At 39.3% G+C, this 13,914-nt stretch overlaps 1 protein-coding gene across 1 annotated transcript in view; it reads left to right on the forward strand.

The window, feature by feature from the left end:
* Positions 1 to 2,203: 2,203 nt before the first annotated feature.
* Positions 2,204 to 13,914, forward strand: part of CERKL (CERK like autophagy regulator) — a gene marked incomplete at its 5' end in the record, with an annotated part of 52,330 nt that continues 40,619 nt past the window's right edge. Inside the window, one exon of the mRNA XM_083865079.1 lies at positions 2,204 to 2,432. Coding sequence (XP_083721205.1) covers positions 2,204 to 2,432 — 229 coding nt within the window. The remainder of the gene's footprint in view (positions 2,433 to 13,914) is intronic.

Raw genomic sequence — 13,914 nt, forward strand, 5'->3', positions numbered from 1 at the left:
GTGAACAGTAGCAAAACACAATGAACAGACTTGTATGGTTTTCATTACTATATACAGTTCCCTTGCTATTTTATGTTTTTATCTAATACATTTAGTACCTTAACTGTTACTGATTTAATAGACTTTTCAAGTAATGCCTAAGAAGGTGTTAGAAATTTTAATTACATCAGTTGAAGGATATTACATGTCTCTTAGTAATTGCAGTAGTTTTCCCCTGGTGGTACTGAAAACACTATTATTTTAGGGTTCTAAGCCAGTTATCAGTTTACCCTTTCCTCTACCTTAGGAGAAATTACCTGGTGAAAATATATAATATGTACTAGGTGGTATAGGCTAATAAATTGTCCCAGAAACAAATACAAATGACTGCAGGGGATTATACAGGGCATATGGCCTCAAAAGAGATTTGAGTATATCTAGCTTCACATTATGCTTTATCTTGCAGTTAATGATTTAGCTTTCCTATTGAATGACATCAGTGCAAACACATTAAAGATCACTGACACCAAATAACAGGCACAAGTTGAATTAGTTCATCTACTGCTGTATCAGAATGATAAATGTTAAGGCAAGCTTGTTTGGCTCACAGTTTTTCCTTCCTCATCACTCTTTTGTTTTTTTGCTTAAAGCTATTTTGCACAAAACTTCTACACTCTACACATAATTTCAATTATTTACACCTTATTCTATCTGATTACTTTGGAGCTGAGATATTTATATCCCAACAGAGAAGATCTAAGCGACAAAACAAAAATGGAGACAATGACTAAAAGCTTTAAGCAAACATAAACCTTATGTGGTCACGTTGTGATTCAGAAATGCGAATTGGTGAGGGCTGCAGTTCAGTAAAAGCTGTTTTAATGGGTTGATGCACATTGAAAACAGGTTGCATATTTAACAAATATTTGGAATATACTTTAAACATGGCAAAGCAATAGATGGAAATAAGTATCAAAATGTTGTACCATGGTGACTTTATAGGGTGTCTTAAACTTGTCTTCTCAGCAACATAATTAGTAGTTTGGCACTGGTTTTTATGGAATTATGAAGGAAGGCAACATGTCCTGAGAACATGTATCATCTCATGAGCTCTTGGCTGGTTTCACTGCAATCAGATTTTCTTAGCCATAACAACATTTCTCTTCTACAGCGCTAAACATCACAGGAAGAGCCTTGGATGCTCTAACACGTGGCTTAAACTGTATCTTGTATCCATCAGCAAAAATCAGTATTTTCAATTTATTGCTTTGTCTCAGAAGGACGTTTACATTTGTCTTGTTACAAACATTAAAATTACTGAACTTCTTGTTTAAGAATATCCTTTTCACATCCTATTAAGTCACCATGACATTATAAAACTTTATAAATGTACAAGTTTAGCCCTTAGAGGCTCAGAAGCACCTTATAAATAGGAGTTGTCCCTGCACTCTAAGGTGTTTGTCATCAGTGAATCGTGAGTAAAGCTGTCATACCTCCAAGCAGCAAAGTCTATCATTTACAGAGCAGGAGTGAAGTGGCCTTTTCCCGGGCATTCAAGCTTTGAGGATGAGGGATGGCTACACAATTCTTGTGGGCATTCTTTCTGCACTAGCTCACTCGATAGCGGGTCTCCTCTAGCACGAGTCAGTGTCACACTCCCAGTCACTGTTTCTCTCGGTCGTTATGAACGAAGGGTATAACTGGGTGATGCCTCCACCCGGGCTGATGGCGATAATCTGCTTTGCAGCAGGAATGCCAACATGGTATTTACATCAATGTTATGTCAGTCACAACCTGTGAAAGACACAGCCTTTTTAGTACGGAAGGGCTATTAGAACTTCAAGTCGTAGTTTTCTAAAGCTAAGTAGCAGCAATACTGTTAACGATAACAGAGAAGTGGAAGACGTGGGGCTCTGACAAGGAAAATTAATTTCTGTAGTGGGAGCGTTCCGTCCTTGGAGAAGTGACCGAGGCGGGCAGGGCGCTGGGATGCCGGAGCGCCCCGGGGCCGCCGTTCCCGTGGCAGCGCACCCGCCGCTCTGCCCGGCGCGGGGAGGGACGCGCGGCCGGAGCCCAGCGCTCTGTCCCGCCGCTCCCTCAGTGCCGGCCCGGCCCGGGACAGGCGCCCTCCGCCGGCCCCCGGGCGGTGCGGCCCCGCCTGCGGGGCGGGGCGGGCGGTGCGGGGCCGGAGCGGGCCCGGAGCGGAGCGGGGCGCGTTGCCGCCATGCCGGGCCCCGCCGCCGCCCCGCTGTCCCCCCGCCCGCAGCGCCGAGCCCGGGCCGCGCCCCAGGAGCGGCGGCGGAGAGTGGCCCCGCTGGCCGCGGCCCCCCCGGCCCGGGCCGGGGACGAGCCGCTCCTCAGGGGCATCTTCGAGATCGGCAAGAGGAGCTGCGATGTGGTTCTGAGCGCCCGGCGGCTCCGCTGGAGCCCCATCCTGCCCGAGAGCCCCACAGGTGGGACGGGGCGGGGCGGGGGCAGGGGGCGTGAGGCGTGAGGCCCGAGGCCCGGGGCCCGCGGGGAGAGGCGGCCGGGGCGCCCCGGGCAGCGCGGGCGGGCACCTAAACCGGGATTGCAGCAAAGTGATTAAAGGCAGCACTATCGGGCACCTCTGTTCCCTTCGAGTTACTTTGCTGACTGAAAAGAAAAATAAATTGTTCATAACAATTGAGTTATGAGCTTTGAGTGTCTTGTATCTGAACCAGCTCTCTCTGGCAAGACTCTTGTCTTCTTGGTGGGTCACACGAAAGGGACAGAAGGTAGAGAGGATGTTTCTATGGCTTCTTAGCCCCAGGCAGAGAAGTAAGAGGATTTGATTTTGTTTCTGTGGTGTCAACTTTTCCCGGCTTATACTCTTTGGCAGGTACATAAACTGGAGCACAGAGAGGAGAGAATGGTTTTGGGGGATGTGCCTGAGTTTTGTGATGAGGCTTCTCTTGCAGGTCATCGTTGCTCTGTTGTGTTCACACGGCAACACACTGAGAAAGTGTGGTTAAAGGATTTGATCAAGTGAAACTAATTATACACAAAAGTTTAATAACCGAAGGAATGCTGCTTGAACGTATCCAAATGGATATTTTTCTCCTAGAAACTGTATACACATATATGTAGTTTTAAAACTGCGTAGACACTCCTAAGGGTGCTTGTTTATTTCAGTGACCTCCCAGCGTTTACACAAAAGAGAAATCAAAGTTGTATTCAGGAATGCAGTTTCCAGGCAGCGTGTTTGCCTTCCCGGATGGCATGGTTACCTTGTCCAGGCTTAAAATACCACGTTTGTTTTAGAAGTGTATTGGACAGAATTTAAAAGTTCCTGTAGGTAAGATCTCATAGCCATAGAGACTATAGCAAAATAGTAGTCAGATGCTTACAGGTGAAGTCAGTATGGTTCATTTAATGTAACCATGTTGGGATACCAGAGCTACCGAAACTGAGCAAATACACAGTCATGCTCTGCTGTTGACTCCTCTCCTCTGCACAGTGTAATGCAGTGCTGCACTCACACCTAAACACCTGCTTTTCCGCAGGACTGCTGAGTTTTGATCACTCCTGCAGCCGGTGTGGGTGCACCACAGTCCTTCCTCTTGGGGAGCCAGCCTTCAGTAATGGTGTTACTTAGTGCTGGAGGTTCTCTTCCTTCCCCTTTGGGACTAACTAGAGGTCTCTGTGTATGTGATCTGTAATGTGATTTATTAATTATTTAGTTCTGTGTGTAGAGCTCTAATATGAGTGTCACTTTATGTTTCTGCCTCCTTTGATGTAGGTTGAATTGCTATATATCAGGAACTAGAGTCTGTAATTGTCTTGTAACTGTCATCCGTGAAGGATATTAAGGTGCAGACAGGAAGAATAAATTTTGGCGTTGGTAATATTGCTCCATGCTTGCAGAGATGGGGAGTATATTCTGTGATTTGAGATGAGTGTGTTTTTGGCCTTTTTTGTTTTGTTTCGCTGGTTTGGTTTGTTTGTTTTCCTAGGAAAAATTCATCCCTCTCAGTTGCTGCTTTCATACAGACATCAGAAACTTTTCATAGCACCTGAAAGGTAATGAAGTATGCCGTGCCTAAAGTCAGACCTATAGCAGATGGCAGGACTTCAGGAGTCCTATGGAAAGCAGCACTGACAAGCTGCTGCCAGTTTTATCAGGATTTGGGCTTTTACTGCACATGTATTAAAAATACTCTGAACCTTCTTTCTCTGACAATTTGGTTTATACTATGTGGCATTGAGTTGCCGAGTAGTTTCATTTTTGAGAGGCTGCAGTTGCAGCAGTCAAACACAGAGCTTGAATGTTTTTTCTCTCCCTCATTCTTGGCTCCCAATAGCATTTACCCTGGGGTGTTCTGTACTGGTGCTGGGAGGAGCCATCTGTGGTGGGGTCTCATTCGTAGATTAAGTACAGCAGTGAAGTGTTCAGAGATGGCTAACGGCTCTCTGGACAATCTTTCCACTGGGATTTGGCTTATGCACGCTCTTTCCAACCCAAAAGCTTCATAATGTAGTTTGCCTTAGGCTCTGAGAGGTCAAGCCAGGTCTTCACGCTTTGCAAGCGCTGCTGAATGGCTCTTGCTTGGACTTGTATGTAGCGATTCTTCCTATTTTAGGCAAAGGTCTTTCTTCTACCGCAAATCCTACAGTCTGTCAAAATTAGAGAACTGTAAGGTGGTTGCTTTCTTCCCTTTTTCCTAACCTCCCATCCCCCACAGTTCTCCAGATGAATTCCTGTCTTGCTGAAGTCGTAGTTTGTCATTTGTAGCTCTACGGTTCAGATTGTTTGTTTTTACACGTGGTAGTTTGTGCAGCCTTGGCTCCTCCAGATTCTGCCAGAGCTCAAACCTGCAGCTCAAAGTTCCTGAGCAGGGGACGTGTGCTGTGCCTGGGCCCAATCGTGTCACAGTGGTGCATGTGTAATTCTGCACCATTGTGCTGTTCCTGTGGGGCTCTAGGCAGCCTGATTATCAGGGGGACTTCCCTTCCTTACTCTGTCCTCATTTCTCCAGCTTCCATCTCCAAGAGGTTTTTGGCTACCCATGCTTGGCTGATGATTTTCAACGGCTTTATTCCTTGCTCATCTACAGCAAAGTTCCTACCTCTCAAATAAGCATTATGAGTTTTGTGTGTTATTTCTTATAACAAAGCTCATGGCAGAAGTGAGTCTTGGGCAGGCGGCTGGGCATGGAGCCTGGGGGAGTGAATGTGTCAGGTGGGAATGTGGACAAGTGTGAGGCACGGCTCAGCTGCCCCCTTGGAAAGGCTGCAGATACAGCCTGGCTGTGCAGCTCAGCTGAGCCTTTTCTCCTCACTGGAGGCAGAACCCCTCTGACCTGTGGCTGCTTTCTTGCTTTATACAGTGCACCAGCTGCCCCAATGAGAAACAGAGCTCACAGTCAGTAGTTGATGTATTTTTTTTTTTCCTAGCTTCTTTCTATGTGGCATTCCTATGCTATAAATATAATCATGGAAATTAAGAAAAAGGCAAGACTTCTCTATTAATAATCCAGCCCTGAAGTCTGGAGGTTCTCATTTTGAGTGCTGCTTCAAAACTATAGCAGAAAAAGCTATCTTATGTACATATTTGAGTATTGTATGTGATTTTTATAAGTTCACAGAAGATAATTAGTATCCTCTTTATGCATATGGCTCTTCTGTTGTTAAATAAAGACTTTATTGTGATAATTTTTAAAGCCTTCAGCATGTTTTTAAAGTTTGCCACAGAGTTTCCCGATTAAACATAATTGCAGTTTTTCAGCAATTTTCTGTCAGGTAGGAAGTGTAACAAAACTGGCACTTGTTGAGTGCTTTACCAGTATGTGAAGTCTGGAGGATTTTGATCATGGTGATCAATTTTATACGTGTAATTTCTTGTCTGTGTAGTGTACGAAACTGAATGATATATGAAGTTATTCTCTGACTGACAGCTTGCAGGCTGGGCTGACTATCTGGATAATATTAGTAATAATTTGGATAAGACTTGCTCTTTAAATATAGGCAATTGAACATAATTTCTAAATTAATTAACAAAAAAGAAAATGAGATCTTGGAGCAATCCAGAGGTTCATGTACTATTGACTATATTTCATAATGAATAGCAGAAAAACAAAATATATGCATTTTTATAATGAATTAAAGCTAATCAATATATTGTTTAATATACTGTTATATACTGTTCTTATTGATGGTATGCTATAGTTCTTGATATGCACCTAAAATATAGATTTATAGGTATTCTATGTAAGTGAGCAATAAGGAAAAAGAGTCACTGATGTATTTCAACAGTGAAAGAGTCAGCAATAAAGGACTTAAAATTAATTCCGAGTGCATAGTGGCCTATTGCCAAGGCTATTTAGGAACAGATGTGGCTGAAATAGATACCAATAGTCTGTTTGGGATCTCTAAAGTAAGACATCTGTCAGTCTATCGGTCAGTCAGGAATAATGGAAATGGAAACTGGCTGTTACAAAATGTGAGTTACCGAAGTTCCAAGAAGACCAAATTCAAAACTTTTCTACTTCTGATATGTAGAGAACATATTTTCTCTAAGTGGCTTATCTATTGTCCAAACAGAGAAACTATTTTTAAGGAAGAGACATAAAAATTATGAAATGTAACTGAAAGTGAGGTGTTCATGTGCCACATTCATATATGGCTTTAAGATGTATATTGAAGGAAGAAAACATGCAGTTTTAAACAATCCCATGGTGTCTGAACTTACAAGACAGTCAAATCTTTTTCCAGGAAGTCCATAAAATTAATGTCTTTTAGAAAAATGCTGTATGAAGCTGCAAAGTAATTTACTAATCTACAGTTTATTGTGGAAATTTAAAAATATTTATGGAAATAGGATACACTAATTAAAAGAGTCTTAAAATTTGTTCTTTATTTCAGGGGACTTTTGAATATAATATCTTGACTGTCCATGTGTTTTTTTTTCCCTTTATCAGAAGATCAGTTCATGTGTTTGTGGCACAACATCCATTGTTTCATTCTTTCCGTTCTTTCTTGTGTTTCACACATTTATGCACCTCTTTGCTCACATTGAAAGGGGCTAACATACTCTGGTTATCTAATAGGGCCTTTATAATTCTCTACCTCCAAAGAGAGAGATCAGATATTTAAATCTTTGTCCCAGGAATAAAGGTTCTGTTGATGAATTTGTGGTTTGTGTTATCTTAAAGCCGTTGTAGGCCATAAACTCAGCAAGTTTTAGACTTGGATAAAGATGATGGCGTTTGCTTTTGTGGTTGGGGGTTTTTTTCTTTGTTTCTCTTGTAGCGCTGTGTAATAATTAGGTCTTTACCATGTTCTGTTATTATAGAAAAGGCTGTGTTTTGCTTTATTCCTCTCCTCTTCCTGCCTGGGGAGCGAGGATGGTGCCTGGCTGGGTGCTTGGCACATTGTGCATCACTGGGCAGTTGGCACACCAGGAACAAGCCAGGCATAGCTGGTGCTGGGTTTTGGCTGGAGTTTTTGAGCAGGCGGGTTGAAGAAAGATGAGTGGGAATCAGGGTGCAATCAGAAGTGCTGTGGTGGGGCTGAGCTGGTATATTATGGAAGTGCAGGGGGTTTGGTACAGTGCCCTGTGGGTGTGGGAGGGATGTGAGTGAACAGAGGGGACACTGGAGCTGTTGCTGGGCAGACAGGGAGACATGCAGGGTGATGCTGTGGTGTGAGGAGGGTGTGTGATACCGGGGGGAGGGAGGAAATCACTGGAGAGTTAGAGGAGACATAATAAGGTGATGAAGAGTAGAATGTGAATTTGTTAAAAAAGAAAAAAAAAAGTTATCAAGGTTCTGTAATTTTCTTGTTCACAGAGTAGTTGACAACTCTTGACTTTACCTCTTGGACAAAGGTATGTGAGGGTCAATTGATGGTCCTGCTTGTATAGCATGATAGAGAGGATCCAAAGGTGTTTACTAAAAAAGGTGGTATGTTAACCAATCTTTGATGCTCATGCTAGTGATATTTTCATATCCACAATAGTGCTGTAACACTGAGTCCCCTTTTCAATATAAATTATTGTTCTTTTAAAATCATTAAAGAATATACAGTCAAATCCCTTATCTAAGTAGAAGTCTGTTATCTCAGTTTCTTAATTATCCTGGGTTTTTGCCCTTCAGAAACACTTATGTTTTTAGTCCCTCTTTCAGATCCTAGATGCTGTTGTATTCTTTCTTTGATTGTCATTTTACCATATCATCCCTGAATCTGTACCCCTCTATTATGCACCTTTGTCTTTCTCTATTGCATCAAATGTTGCCTGCTTATCTTGACTTTTAAGGGTAATTAATTGAAAAATGCATGATTTTTTTATAGTTGCAAAATAGCAATAAAAGCAGAAAATCTGTCATCTGGTCTTGTTGGAATCAATAAAACTAAACTTAGAAAAACAAATTTCCTCTCTTTGTAAATCTCTTGTTAACTATGTATGCCACAGAGCAGCAGGTAAGTAATAGGTACTGTTGCAATAATGTAAAACCCAAACAAATAGATATTGGATAGAAGAAATCCCTTTTTGTTTGATATTTCATTTAGGTATATCTGGCTATATTACGCACTGTCTTCAGAAGGAAGTTTTTATTTAGCACATGCAGTACTCCAAAGATATTTTTATCCTAATAAGACAATTTATGAAGAAGCTTAAGTGGCTGAAAATCTGAGAACATAACCCGAAGAACTGAGTAGTCTGTGTACCTTAACATTAGTGGGTTGTGGAACTCGTGTTTTCCTTTGGAGGAAATCAGTGGTCCTGGTTTTTCTGACTTATGTTGTAACAGTATGTGCAGACAAAAAACCATAATGTGTTGAGTATCTGATACATGTATTACCATATTGCCATAAGGAACTGCTATTATGTTAGACACCAACTGATTTTGTGATAGTGTTGGATTTCTCTCACATATGCTTATGTTTTTGTACAGATGATCCTTTAGGAACATCTGCTAGTTTTGTGGTGGTATCTGCTGTTTCCTTTCAAAATGTGACCTTTTTGTCATTTAGTGCTGTGACTGCTATAGAATTGTATTTTACCAGGATCCTTTTCTAAATTGATTCCTGCCTCATAGACATTAACTGTCAGTTTTTTGGGTTGTGATTTTTTTAATTTTTTTTTTTTTTTTTAACTGCTGACTTGGAATAAGTGAGTAGAACATCTTCCTTTCAATTGTTCAGATTATTTCAAAAATACTGGTATCTGTGGACTAAAGGTGTGGATGGTATGTCTCAAACTGTTACACTAGGGCAGTAGTTTTGGAACTCTTGTCTTGCAATGTAGGAACCCTTCTCCCTTTCGTTGAAGAGCAGATTTGAACAGTAAAACCAGGTGTTACTAAAAAAAAAAAATTGAAATTGTAAGCCTGAATTTTTGTGTGAGACTTGATGTCTGATAGCCTATCTGTAAGGGATCTGATGAAACACAATCCACTTATGTTTTAGATCTGATGGAACCTTCTTCCCCAGTTTCTCACTTAGTTGTCATAGGACTATATTAAATCACTGACAACAATTTTTCAATGACTTGGTTTTACAGTTCTCTAGTCTAGCATGTGGTTATTTCTCACCTGTGTGTTGCAAGTTTAAACAAATGGCCAGTTCATTAACAGAATTCAGTGCTGAACTCTGGATTTCCTGGCTTTTGCCTGTTTGAGCAACGTCAGATGGTAGTTAGTTAGATGCTTTTCAGTATTGAATAGTTGCTGTAGTTGTCAGTTTATTTGAACTGTGACAATATATCTGTTCTGCCAGTCCATACACTCAAGTGAATATAGGAAAGTGTTCTTTGTGAGGCTCTGAAAATGCAAAGCAACAGATGTTATGTACTGCACAATTATAGGTATCCTGGAAACAGATCTTTACACAGCACAGACAGTCTTGGAAAAACAAAATTTGACACGTGAATGATCAAGTTAAGGGTAACAGCAATAAATCCTTATAACTAAGTATAATACTGTTTTGCACATACTGATCTGAGTTGGGGTAATTTAGTGCTCATTGTTATATCACCCTGCTGTCATTTGACCAAAGTTTAAAAATTATCTTGTAGTTACATTTTTCTTCATTGTTTTAGTACAGCATAGTAGAAATAGAATAAGTATTCTCACTTAAAAATAACATATTAAAATGGCTTTTGAAAAAAAGCCTATGTAATTCTAAGTAGTGAAAATTCTTGCTAACAGTAAATAGGAAAACATTCAAGATGACTTGCTGGGTTTCTATGTGAAATTAGCACATCTTTGCCTGGCTGATCTGTTGACTGTTCTGAAGATGGTTCAAAATGAGATTGCTCCTGTCCCAGTTCTCTCCCTGCTCTCCTGTTAGTTGCATGGCCTTTTGGAGACTTGTCAAAATGCTCTGTCAAGAAAGGTACTGAAAGATTTCATGCTTGGATGGTTTGGGGTTTCCCAAAGGCCTGCTCTGTCACATCTATGTAATTTAACTTGGAGTGAGGTGATTAGCTAGGGATCAAAATTATCACAGTGCCAGTGAATAATACACTAACAGTTAGAGGGTTATAGATCGTAGTAACTCATGTCAACATCAAACTTTGAATGGATTTGTGATTTAATTCAGTGGATTTTGCAGCTGACACAATCACTGTAAACCTAAGTGTATTGTATATTACCATGGTTGGAAAAATATTGCATACAGTTGTCTGGTTTTATTTTTTTACTGTTTTTATTTAAGGAAAAAGAATACTCTGAGTATTTAATGTAAAATGTAATGTTTTTTGGTCACTTGACTGCAACACACTCACTAAACAAGGCTAGTAGTAAGTGGAGTTGGTTTGGAAAACAACGCTTAGCAGAAAAAAAGAGTATCTGATCAATGTTTCTTTTTTAAGTATAGGAAAAATTAAAATGAAATAAGAGCTGCCTTTTTTTTTTTTTTTTTTTTTTTTTTTTTTTTTTTTTTTTTAGGATTTACATTTGTTGAGTAGTTAATTATTTAAAATATGATGGAAACGAGCAGGTGGTGATTTTGAAATTTTGTCCCTAGGTCTCACTTGTTTTATGGAAACTGTTTGGGGAAGGTACACACAGAAATTCAGTACTGAACTTACAATGATGTTTTTATGTATATTAATGTTTGTCTTGCTTAAAGCAGATGCTGTTTTTTTCATTAGCATTTAGCAATATTGATTTTACGTGGGAGCAGAGTAATAAAGTAAGTTCTTCCTACAGCACAAATTCAAAGCCATGACAGTTTTGCAGATTTGACTAAGCAACAGGACAGTGAGCCCAAGAGTAGGAATAATTACACGTAGTGTGATGTATCGATCTCTTATTTGAATGCCATCAGCTTGGAATAAAGACCAGGAGCTGTAGCTGTACCGTTCTTAATATGTATGATTATAGGTTTATCATGTGGAAAATGTCATCTGTCACTTAAACCGTTGTCAGGATTATTATGTTAAGGATAATTAGAACATAAATAGAGACTAAAGCAGATGTTTGTATGCTCTATAAACCAGCAGTTATTTAACCACATCTTGAATACTGTGTGCAGTTCTGGTGTTCTCAGAAGGTTCAAGGGGTGACAATGGTTCAAGGTTCATAATGGCTTCTGGATGAGAGTGGCAGACTAGGCTGGCACTTCTTGGTCTGAAAGGAAGGTGCTTGAGATGGGGCCTGGACCAAGTAAGTGGCAGATGTACAATATAAGAAATATGGCTCATCTAATAAGGCTGAGAAGAACCAGGCTGAAAACCAAATGAATAGCTAAGAGAAATATAAAACTTACTGCCAAAGGATTGTTGATGCTAAAAGACTTTGTGGCTTCAGATGGAGATGGAAGGCCTCATTTGAGTGCTGTTAAATGTGTAGAAACCCCAGTCAGTCCAGGGTATCCCAAACGAAAACAGGTGGGAATGGAAAAGTACTAGTGGAAAAGAGAATAAATGCTTCCTTTATTCCTTTTCTTCTCTTAGCATCTGCTTATGGCTATGGTTTGATATAAGATACTGGGACAGATGGACGTTTGCTCTGTCCTGGTAGTGCTGGTCTTACCTACCAGAAACCAGTTAGATTATATTTAAATGATATTTTGAGTAAAAGCACACACATCACTAGTCTGCAATTCCACCAGTGTCTGCAGTGCCAAGCAAGATTTGCTGATAAAATTTGAACTTCAGTTTGCCTAGCCTTCCATTTGCAAGGTACTTATTTTTATTGGTGGAACAATACTCTTTAAGGTATTTGGTATGTTCTTTGCCTGACAAATTACCAAGGGGTTAATTTTATTAAATGTTGGTTAAGAATTACAGTGCACTAGCAGACTGTATAGGAAACCTGAATTTCTTAGCCATAATTCCCTTGAAAATATTGTTTCATTCAAGTGTTATGTAAATGCTTATAATTATTATAGTCCTGGGGTTTTAAAATATATTTATTTGTGTTGTGGAGAATGGAAAGTAAATTCCAAAGACATAGTTAGACTTATATAGGATAAGAGTCTGAAACAATTGCAAATGGTTTAGTTTGATCAACTTTAAAATAAGGAAAAAGTGTAACTTCAATATGCTTTGCTGGTATTTTTCCCTAAATATGTTTGAGAAGATTTCTGGTGTTTGCAGAAGACAACCCTTAATATAAAACATCCATTTCCATTTTTTATGTCAGCAACTTAAAGATGTGTGCCAAGGTATCAATACTGATTATTTCTTGAACACAGGTGGTGATAATTTTCTTGCACTAATTCCCTTTATGGCTAGATCAAAGATTATTGTATGATTTGTACTGTGCGGCTGGATACGTGTAGAAATGGATATTTGTTAAATTAACTTTTAGATGAGCAAAATAGGTTTAATATTGTGATAGAGGAAAATTTGCATGGAATAGTAACAACAACACACTGTGCAAGTGTGTGCTGGAGAGTTTGAAGATGCATCTCTCTGTTGCTGTGTGGGCACTCTGAATGGGAATTGCTCCTTGACTCTGCAACCATATGGAGGATCATGATGCTGTGAGTAAAATTCATAGGATCTGCAAGTAAGATACTTCAACCTCATAATGGTAATCCCTGTATATATTGGTGTAATGCTAGCATTTAAAATTTGGGAGACTAAAAATTTGTTTGTATTATGGGAGATTTGAAGCGTATCTTTGTCATCTGATGTGTTTATTAAACAGTGAATACTGATCAGAAACTGGCTTGTTTGTTTGTTTTTTAATACATCAATCAGTCATCTTTCTGTTTAATTTTAGTACTTAGTACTAGGATTAGGAATGAATATGTTAATGTGATGTGTATGTGCACTTACCGTACTGGAGATAAGAGGAGTTAGTGGTAGACACCAAAGAACTTGTTTAAAGTTCATTAGAGAGGTTTGTTTGAAGTTGTTGGTGCATGCCAGGATGTAAAGCAGACATTGTGGAGCATTTTGGAGTGGGTTTTTTGGAGGGTTTTCTTGATGAGTGAGTCAGAAAATAGGAAGTTTCTGTATATAACTTAGTATACTAATGTAGTTTGATATAAAACTGAAAGTTATCTCTATACTTAATTTTGAATTTCCTGGTACTCAATGTAGAAGTTTTATTCATAAAGCATTTTATGAATTCTCCATGTTTTCTGAAATGCATTAACTTATCCTACTTTATGCACTGGTTATGTCACAATTCAAAATATAAATCTCCAGATTTTTGAGACTCTCATGCAATTTTCAAACAATATTGTAGATGACTCATTACCATTTATTAATGTGATTTCTAAATGGTATAACAACATAAAATATTAAAACAACTCAAAGGGCTTCGCCTAATAATTTTGAGTGTATTTTAATTTTAAAAATAGCATTATATATAATTTTCTATAGACTAATCAGATATTCCCTCGAATTTTTTTTTTCTGCTCAATGTTTTGTAGACCTGTTGATAGCCTTTATAAGTGTCTGATGCACATGGACCAAAATTTAAATTAGCTGAAAGATATTTATTATTTACAATT

This window comes from Zosterops lateralis (genome assembly GCF_965231275.1).
Source record: "Zosterops lateralis genome assembly, chromosome: 7".
NCBI classification, from domain to species: domain Eukaryota; kingdom Metazoa; phylum Chordata; class Aves; order Passeriformes; family Zosteropidae; genus Zosterops; species Zosterops lateralis.